Genomic DNA, 10,457 nt, shown 5'->3' with positions numbered 1-10,457 from the left:
GTGATAGCCCCTTAGCTGTGCTAAATCTGCTATCCCATCCATCACTAATCTCCAACAGAGCAAGCAGTAGTTTCTCTGTGACTTATCTAGGTCTTCAGTAGATCAATAGCACAGCTCAGATCTTTCAGACTCTTCCCTGTTAATTCACATTTATCTTTTCATCCAAAGAAGGTAAATTACCTCACAGAGAAGCTGTGTTATCCCCAATAGCAGTTTATAATGTTGCCAAGTCAGCATGACCCACATATCTTATCTCAGCTGGAACGCATTAGTCACTGTCTCGTGTTGTGATCATCTGGTAGAACGCCCTAGAAAAGTGGGAAACCTGCAAAACAGCTTCACCACTTTCTTTTAGTGACCTTTTCTGCTGTGAGCTCCTACATCACCTTCAATCCAAACTGCTAAGATAAACATTAAACTTCGTTTTTCCCTTTAATGCTCCGTTTCATCATTTTTTATCATTAGGAAAATTTTCATCCCTCAGCATCCTTCATTTCTGCTGTCAGGAGCTGATCAGTCAGTGATGGCACCAAGACTGAGAGCAGAGTCATCTACAGATACCTGTGCTAACCCTGAGAAAGCACCACAGGGTTTAACTCTGCATTTATACAGGGCACTGTTTGTTACTTGAAGCTTTTCAGGCCCTGGGAGTGTTTAATGCCTGTAGGAAAAAGGAAGGTGAAAGCAGGTCCCTAGGCTGTAACCAAGCTGCTGTGAGAAGAGATGCTGTGTGGAACAGGAGTTGGATGGCAAACACAGGGGTGGGACTGGCTCTGTTCTGAACTATAGTAAAGCAGAAACAAAGGTTTTGTTTAGATAACAAAATATCTTTGTTAATCTAAGAGCCTCATAAATTATATTATGGAAAGAAAGCTTAAATATAAACACTCTTGACTTGCAACAAGTCTGACCCAGCTGGCTGTGAAAGCAGTGTGTGTGTTTATTCTGTTCCTTCAGCTGCAGTGAGCAAGTCTGGGCCATGCTCATGTTCTGCAATTTGTAAATCCTCTGGTCTTTAACTGAGAAAGTGGTTGGTGCCATGAAGGAGATCTGGTTTTTGATGTGAAGGAAAGGTGGCTCCCTCAGGAGCCAGCAGCAGCCCCTGATAGCCATGGGACAAGGGCCAGGCTCTTGGCTGGGAAGCACAATGGTGGGAATCTGTCACAAAACAGTCACAAAATGGAAAAGTTCTGGTTGGACATAACAGGAAAAAAAAAATAGACCACCAGGCTTTAGGACAGGAGCTGGCAGTTTTGGGGGAAGCTCTCCAGAAGAGATGAAACCAGCAGCTGTCTGAATTGTGAGGAATGATGGATTTCCATCCTGAGGTATTCAAAGGAGCAGGGCAAGGGTATACTGGGTGTTTCTGTGGAGTTTCTGGAGTATTTCCCCCTCTGTCCTCTGCATGGCACGACAGCTGAAAGGTGCTTCAGCTTCCCTTGAAGCTCTGCACACACACAGTGCTCACTGAGCTGTCCCTGTGACCCAGTGTATGTTGGGGAAAACGAGCAGGGCATTACAGGTTAAGTGTCTGAGCACAAACTGCTTAAATATCGAGGATAAGAGAATTCTCGGGTTGCATTTCTTTCTCCTTTGCTTTTTTGAAAACATTGCAGCAGATCTGAAATGCCTGGGAAACAGAAAGCACAACAAGGCACTGAGCACTGGGAAGCTCTGAATGTTTTTTCCCTTTGGGATCTGACTGGATAATGGTGCTCTGTTCCTCCTGTGCTCTTCCTAAGTTCCTGTGTCCTTCTGTGCTCCTGTGTTCCTCCCAAGTGCTCACCAGCTGTGTTTCCATGCAAATACAGCCAGCTTTTCATTTTAAAAGAACTTTCAAGTGACTTATTGGCCTCCAGCAGACGTCTGCTCTCTCAGCCTCTCTTCTCCCACTTTTCTACGCGAATGCCTTTGCAGCCCCAGGGGCTGGATCAAGGTGCACTCGTGTTCCCATTTCACAGCGTTGCTCTTCCAAGATGAGGACGCCACGTGGGGAAGTTTTACATCTGCGAGTTATTTGCGGCCATTTCCAGACATGAGAGGATGGGACCGGATTTCTGGTAAGAAAGAAAATTCCACTGATTTCCAGTGGAACCCCAGGGACCCCACGGGACCCCAGCAGCACCTCGGGCCCCGCTGTCCCCATCCCACCACCTCTAGGCCGCGGAGCGGGCGGGGCCCCGTTGCTAGGCAACGCCACCCCGGTGTCGCCACGCCCACTCCCGGCTCATTCCGGGTCGCGCCTCCCTCTCCGCCTATCAGCGCGGCGGGGCTGCCCCGGAAGTTAAAGCCGTTACCCTGTCCGCCCCGCTCGTTGCCATGGCAGCGCGGTGCGGCGGCCCCGGGGCGGGCGGGCGGCCGAGATGGTGAGCGGGCGGGCGGGCGGGGGGACCAGGGGGTACCGGGCAGGGGGATCGCGGCCGCCTGTGGCACCGAGTCTCTCTTGTCGTCCGCAGGCGTCTCGGCACCGGAGTACGGAGCTGTCGGAGGAACGCGCCGATCGGCTGCGGGCCTCCAAGCTGCACGCCGCGATGGAGCGGGAACGGCGGCTGGAGGAGGCCTTGCTGCGGGTAAGAGCCGCGGATCCGGGGCGGGCCCGAGCCTCGGCGTGTCCGTCTGTCCAGCTGCGGTCACGTTGGGCGGGGGGGGCGGTGAGGCCGTCCTGCCGGGGAGCTCCGCCCGGCTCTGCCTTGTTTCAGCAGCCGTCTCAGAATCATTTACGGGCTGCAAAGTCTTTGCCTCTCGCCTGCTTCCAAACGTGCGGAACCGTGGAGGGGAGCGGTGAGGGAAATTATTGGTTGTGATTAGGCAGAAGAGGACAGAAAGGAGAGATTGCTGCAGCTGGAGCAGGAGGAGAGGCTGGCGGCGGAGCTGGCAAGGCTGAAGTGCGAGAAAATCAAAGATGAGAAGATGAGGCAACAAGTGAGAGAGAACAGGTAACGTCCCAGAATCTCACTGTTTGCCTGGCTGTTCTTGCAAGCCAATCCCAGCTCTGGACAGTGGGCTGCGTTCTGCTTGGGTTTTATTTTTCTCAGTCGCATTTGGGGCTGCAGCTGAGATGCAGCAGGAGTGTAGCATGAGGGGGTGTCAGGCAACAAAGTGCTGGTGTGCTGAAGCAAGATCCAGCATGTACTTCTTAGAACAGGCTTTAGCTTTTGGAATGTTTGCAGCAGAGAAACAAGGGAGAAGGCAGAGTTTGAGAAGTTTTTAGGAGCAGGATGTGGTCAAAGGGGTGACTGCAGGGTTGGAGGTGCCAACAGGGGGAGGTGGTGGCAGTGGAGACAACAGAGACTTGGTGAAAGTTGTTGCAGAAGCAGAAATAAATCTGACCTGGGAGGAAAAGTTACAGAAGATGAAGGTAAGATAAAAATAATTGCTTCAAAGCAAATGTTGTCAGCAAGAGATCCTGTCTGATCTGTGGTTTTTTCATGTTCCTGATATGCTGTATGTACACTTACCTCTCTTAGGTCTGTGTACCTACAGTTACGTAGCTAGATGTCAGGCAAACATATTAGTAGAATATTCACAGATATAGGTAATTCTTGGTTTAGGTCGTGTTATGGGTTTTTTTCCCATTCTTTTAGGAGAACACTATTTTTAATTAAAATGGGGCTTTTCCATTTAAAAAAGAAATTTTAAAAATGATGTTTAAACAGCAATGGAAGTTTTAGGGGCTTTCCCATAGGTCTTGACCTCCTTGTAAGAGTGTACATTTCTTTTGTTTATTTCCTCAGTCTTGAACTTCGGGAGTTAGAAAAAAAGCTAAAATCTGCTTATCTGAACAAAGAGAGAGCTGCCCAGATTGCTGAAAAAGGAGCCATACTGTATGAGAAAATGGTAATTATCTTCCCAGTGTCTCCCAGCACACACGTGGTGTAACCCTTTGTATGGACTGTGCCAAGAAAACTGCTTTGAAGCTGGCATTTTTATTGACAATATTGTTAGATTTAGACATTCAATGTTTATTGAAAAATGTTTTATGAAGGTGAAAGAAGTAGCTGGTAATAAGCAGGTATAAGAAAAAGGCTTTCTTTCCCACTGGAATCAAAATAGCAGTGAATTAAGTTGTATGAATAAGTCTTATTTTAGGTCTTATTTAGGTCTTATATTTAAGACTTATTTAAGTCTTATATTTAGGTCTTATTTTACTGGTTTTGCAATATTTTTCTAAGTTAAAACTGTGATAGACTTTGCACAGTAAGTGCTTATTGTGGTGAGTCCTGACTTGAGAAGCAGACTGTTAAACGTTGTTACTGCTATTAAACAGAGAGCTGAATTACTTAGGAAGAATTGTGAACTTTTACTTAAATACAGAATACTGCTGGTGATCTGGTAGGTAACTCAGATTGTATGAAAGCTTTAAACAGTATTCACTTTATGCAGATTGCAGGAAAGACAAGACATTTATTTAGGATGTTCTTGTCCCAGTAGTGTTGCTGGTGCGAGCTGGTTTCACTTCTGCTGAGTGCTCTGCTGTGCCTTGGTTCATCACTGAGAGTCTCTTAAGTATGATTAGATCTCCTAGAGCTGGGGAGATGTTGATGGTTCTCTTCAAGGGTTCTCCTTACTGAATGAAGTTGTAAAGCACTGTAAGGCTCTGTGTGTATAGACTGAGGTGGAAACATGTAATTTTTGTCATGCAGTGTAATTCCTCCTTGTGCTGTGTAGTTTTTCTCTACAAGTTGGATAAAAATGAATCTCAAACTGCCTTTTCCCCTGTAGAAACGAGAGGCTGAAATAGCCCAAAAAATGAAGGAAGAGCAGGAAAGGGTAATAAAAGAAGAAAGTTCTGCAGAACTGAAAAGAAACAAGGAGAAAATAATCTATCAGCAAGAACTGGAGAAGCAGCTTGAGGAGCAAGAGGCAAGGAAGCAGGAGGCTTATGAACAGTTTCTAAGAGACAAACTCATGATTGATGACATTGTAAAGAGGATCTATGAGGAGGACCAAATGTTAGTTACTTTGATTTTTTTTGTATTTTTTAATATCTTGAACAACTCTTACAGTTCTGTACAGAAAACTAATTGGTATTCACTTATTTAATGGACTATGACCCGTTTTAGTGTTCCTTGGCCACGTTTCACCAACAAGGGGCTGACTTCTGTGGATTTTACTGTGTAAATGTCAATGATCTTGACATTCCAGTCAAGCTCATGCCCTTGTTCCCCAAATATGGAAGCTTATTTCAGGGAGTGCTTCCACTGGACCCCTCCCTTGGGAAGTGACTGCCTGTCACAGCTTCCTGCTCCTCTCTCTGAGGTGTGCTGTAAGCCTGCCCCATGCACAGGGGGAGGGAAGGAGGTTCCTGAGGGCAGGGTGTCTGCATCTGGAGGGACAGTTTTGTGTAAATCAAGAAACTGAAAGTTCAGCAGATCCTGGTGCCATTTGACTTCCTTCACCTCTTCTTTCTGTTTTAATTGAGCGTGTGTATAATGGGGTAGTAGTGAGTACCTGTGTGTACAGTCTGTGCTCCTGAGGGTGTTAGACATGAGGTATCCTTTGGGGGGGAATTTGGTAATAAGTCTGTTCAGTTTAGGCATTTACTTTTTAGTTGGATGGGTAAGGAGAGGCATTTGAATCTTAGACTCTGGAATATATTGTTAACAATGAGTATGTGGCCTATTTAAGGTTACTCTGCAGTACGTTAAATAACTGTTTAAACATTTTTTTTCCATTTTCTAAGGAAAAGACAAACCAAGTTAAATAAAATTAGAGAAACTCAGGCATATATTGAAGAATTCAAAAAAGAACAAGCTCTCTGGAGGAAAAGGAAAGATGAAGAGTTGGAAGAAGAAAATAGGAAAATGATGGAGTTTGCCAACTTGCAGCGACAAAGAGAAGAAGATCAGAAGGCTAAAGTTCGAGATACTGAGGAGAAAAAACAGAGAGTTCAGAGCATGGTATCAGAAATTGCAGTTGTAAAAAGAATTCTTGTAAATTTTTGTCTTTCATTTAGAAATTGTTCCTTCTTGTAATAGCTTGCCCAAAATCTGGAAAGGGAACAGCAGAAGCGTGAAGAACTGGAGCAAATACGACAAGAGCTGTACCTGGAAGAACAAGAGGAGATGGAAAGGAAGAAGGAGATGGTAAGCGTTGGCATGGAGATGTATTGGAAGGGCCAGGGGGAATATTCCACATTCCCTGGGCTCTGCAGGTGATGTATTGGATATTTTGTACTTCTCCATTCCCAGTTTTTATATGATGCACGTGTGTTGTACGTGCCTGTGTTAAGCTAAAATGCAAGGGGAGAGGAGTCTTGCAACTTCTCCCTAATTCCCACAGAACATTCAGGTTAGCAGAGCTGGCCTGGATGAAACCTTAATAAATAAGAATAGTGTGTATGCAGGATGGTAGATAATTTGTGGAGTACCTAGAGCTCTGGGGAAAAGAATCTCATTTAGACTGGCCAGATACAAAAATGTAAAGATAAAATGAAACAATTCTGAATCACTGGTCTGGAACGTAAGTAATAAAGGGATGCAGGGGCTGGTATTTTACGTGGTTTTCATCTGTCCCCTGACTTCTTTGGATGCTGCTGTGATGGAACAGCACTCCTTTGGTCTTTGGAATTGTCTCTGAAGTTGTGATGCTTAAAGAACACTTTGTGAGAGTATATCCCACATGCAATTCCTTCAGCTTCTGAGGAGGTTACACAGCTTTCCCTCTAACAGTGCTGGCATGGATTGGGGTTTTGGTTTGGTTTGGTTTTTTAACAACGTGGCAGACTGAGCAAATCAAAAATACTTGTTTTTCAAAAGCTTGCTTCTGACATGGTTTTAGGTGTATTAAATGAAGTTGAATTATTTCCATTTTCTGTCATGGCATGAAATGTCCATCTCCAACACTGTTTCCTAGATGTTCTTAGTCAGACAGGCAGTTTGTATATTAATGTAGTTTTTGGAGTGAGGGAGGATTCTGTGCTTTGAGTTTCCTGTGCTGCCTCTGATGTATTTGGTTTTATTTCAGCCAGGAAGACAGCTGAGGGTTTTGAATACCCATATGGTCCCCTTTATACATTCACTTCTCTCTTAAAGGAGCATGCCCTTAACTTTTGAGTTCAGGTTTAAGATGAGTAGGTTAAATACCTGCTTGCTTTTTGCATGTCCATTTGCTTTGTTCTGTGGCCCCCCTCCACTCTCTACCTTGCTGTGGTTGACAAAATGTAACACAGGCCAGGATTACACTCTTATTTTTAGATTTGTTCAGGAACACTCTCACTGAATCATTTCATATGGAAAAAAAATCTTTTGTTTTAGACCTAATTTTGAGAATCTTGAGACACTTGCCAGACTGGGGAACACTGACAGATATGGAGTGTTTGCTCCAGTTATTTATACAAGAAGGTAACAGCTACAGCTACTTTTTTCCAAGATAAATCAGGTGGGTTGACTGATGGTGTTCAAAGTTTTCTGAAGTGTTTTCAATAATAGAGCATTTTATTGAATTTCCACTGCAGGCAGAAATTGAAAAAGACTAAGGCAACGTCTAGACTTAAGGCAAACATATGAAGAGCAATTTGCTTTAAAGATGATCATGCGACAAGCTATGCAAGAAGAGGAAGAAGCCTTCAGACAACAGATGTTGGCCAAGCTTGCAGAGGATGATCGCATCGAGCTGATGAATGCTCAGAAACAAAGAATGAAACAGCTTGAACACAGAAGGGCAGTGGAAAAACTCATTGAAGACCGTCGCAAACAGTTTATTGCAGATAAAGTAAGAGAAGTTTTCAAATTCACCTTTGTTTAAGCCAGAAAGTTTCAGTATGAGAAGACTTCTGTGTTACTAAGGAAAGGTGATAGGGGAATAGCAGAGAAATGTGCAGGGGGGAAGCAGGACTTTCTTTGGGTTTGCTGACAAGAAAAAAAATCTTTTTAGAGCTAACTTCTTGTAGCAGAGGGGGTCAGAGTCAGCAGCATCCCTCCTCTCCTGTGGACCTGTCATGCTCTGTGAGTGACTCCCAGAGAGCCAGGAGGTCAGTGAGGCAGCTGCTGCCTCCAGCAGCACTGGTGTTGCCATGTGGGAAGGGGCAGAGCTAGCCTTGATTTCAGATGTAAAAGTCTCTTGAATTATCATCTGACAAAGAAAAGGGGTGAATTGAAAACAAGTCATGGAATTCTATACTGCAGGGTTTGGAGCTGTTTTTAAATCACATGTGTCATGTGAATTGCAATTTCTAATCATCAGCATGAGAATCCTGACTGTCCTGTTTCTCCGTTTCCTGGATTAGAACAGCAGGGCACAAACAGTGAGAGGCAACAAGTAACCAAAACTTCACTGAACTTCTTCAGAAGGGCTTCCAGTATGAGATGAAACACTGACATAGCAGACAAGCCCCACCTTTTGCCATTCTGCCTTTTCTTTGGTCTGAAATTTACTTCTAGTTACTAAACATGGATTTTCTAAATGGTGCTTTATGGTTTTGTACACACACTTTTCCATCCTTTTCAAATTGATTTCCTGTGACCAGGAGATAATAAGCAGAAATTCAAAACTTGTTTCACCAAAAAAATTGTCTCTCTCTGTGGTGGGCTTTGGTGGAAACAAAAGTTCACAGAGCTGCAACTGAATACTTAACAAAACCTCACTTGTTTATTGTAGGAGCGTGAACTTGAAGAAAGAAAACTAGAGGAGAGAAGACAAGAAAACATCCGTGCAATTGTTGAAGAAGAGAGACAGAAACTCCTGAAGGAGCATGCATATAAATTACTGGGCTATCTTCCTCGAGTAAGTGAATTGTATTTTAAATGCTTTAAGTGTTTGTCCTGTAAATCAGTTTTCTCTTTGACAGTTTGAAGCTGCTAAGCTGTGTAAATTGCTGTCAGTGGGTGTCCTTATTACCTCAGCTCTCCTGTGCTCACCTTTTCCATTTTACATTTTATTTGTTTTTTTCAAATTGGGAAGCAATATACAAAAACTGTGTGAAGGGCTTCGGGTTCTACTGCAACGTCAGTGCCTTGTGCAGAACTGTGCTGAGAGCTCCCACAGTGCTTTGCATGTCCAGTTTTTGGGATATGGAATGTAAGTTGCAAAGCAGGGCTTTTCTAACTAGAAAGGGGGCCACCATATCTTAAAACCATTTTCTAACAAATTTCTCAGTTGGGATTTTGGGAGCATTTTCTTCTAAAGTTGGCTGTCTTCCAAGTTTTCTGTTACTGTGGAAACAAGGCCTCCTCTCCCTTGCAGTGCAATAAACTGCAGTGCTCACAGACATTGCAAAGCCCTCTCTGTTCATCCTTGTGTTTTTACAAGTTAAAAAGATGGATGCAGTTAATGTAATAGGAATAAACAACAATTTATTTTGTATTATACTTCATGATCAGAAAGATCACCTGGGGGCACACAAATAAACAGAGAGCTGCTTCAAGGATGCAAAAAGACATTTACAGTAAGGAGAGAATCATCCAACTATTTAAAGAAATTGTTTTCTTCAATACTCCAAAGCATTGTAGATAGAGCAGAGTAATAATTTTTATTCAGATATTAATATGTTGCTTTGGTGCATTAATTTCTAGACATCAGAATGAGTTATCTTCTAATGTAGATTTAGTTAAAGGATAACTCAAATTGGCAATAACTTGATTACAGTTTGAATTTCTTGTTATAGGAAGTCTTGCCTATTTCAGAGTGTCCAAGGCTCTTACCTGTTCTATGGGATTCTCTGCTTCAACAGTGTGTTTCATACATCATGTTCCTTCAGTCAAAATGGTTGAATAGAACAGCACCACCTAACTGTAAAGTCTCCAATATTAATGCAATTTTTTTTTTTTTTTAATTTTAATAAATGCAGCAAGGGCTGTTCTGTAGGTCAGGCACATTTTAGCTCTAAAATTAATTGAGAACTAGAGATTTAGATTTCTGGGTTTCCCTCCCTTCCCCAAAATGTAGTTTCTGATTAAGCTGCTCAGTACCAGTTGCTTTCCAAAACAGTATCTTTGTATGGGCTCATTTCAACACAACTAAAGGTGGAGACAGAGCCCTTTCCAGCTTGTGCTCTTCTCAGTGCAGTGGATTGATTTTGAGTAAAACAGCACCTGTCCTGACTATAACCTCTGCCAGCCTCTTACTGTCATTTGTGTGAAGACAAAGAGGCAGTCCTAGGTTAGGAGCCAGCACACCAGTTTGAAACTCATCTGTTGAAGTTCCACAATGGTTTTCAGGACTGTTTTAAAGGCAATGCCAGTGCCATGGATACAAGCTGTTACATCCAATTCCACAGGAAACTTCAGAGAGCCACAGTAGCCTCTCTGCTCTGTTTTACCTCCTGACGTGTTTCTTTTCCCTTATTGCAGGGAGTCATCAAAGATGAAGATGACATTAACATGCTTGGAGAGGAATTTAGGTTGGCTTACCAGAAGAGGTAATGCCTTTTCCGGGGAGAGGCATCTCCTGGTTTGCCACTAGGTGTCATCTGAAACTTCCATTTGCTCTTAAGAGTGAGGAACTCCCTATTTAATATC

General features: G+C 43.4%; 1 protein-coding gene across 1 annotated transcript; it reads left to right on the top strand.

The window, feature by feature from the left end:
* The first annotated feature begins 2,310 nt into the window (after positions 1-2,310).
* MNS1 (meiosis specific nuclear structural 1) lies at positions 2,311-10,381 on the top strand. The gene is given in 10 exon segments (XM_030457407.1): positions 2,311-2,366; positions 2,457-2,570; positions 2,809-2,936; positions 3,735-3,837; positions 4,723-4,952; positions 5,684-5,900; positions 5,979-6,106; positions 7,461-7,713; positions 8,599-8,724; positions 10,290-10,381. Coding segments are annotated over 10 exon segments (1,374 nt in total). The 5' UTR covers positions 2,311-2,363; the 3' UTR covers positions 10,362-10,381.
* Positions 10,382-10,457: the final 76 nt, after the last annotated feature.

This window comes from Calypte anna, chromosome 10 (assembly GCF_003957555.1).
Source record: "Calypte anna isolate BGI_N300 chromosome 10, bCalAnn1_v1.p, whole genome shotgun sequence".
Lineage (NCBI taxonomy): Eukaryota > Metazoa > Chordata > Aves > Apodiformes > Trochilidae > Calypte > Calypte anna.
This window is presented reverse-complemented; position numbering and strand designations above follow the sequence as displayed.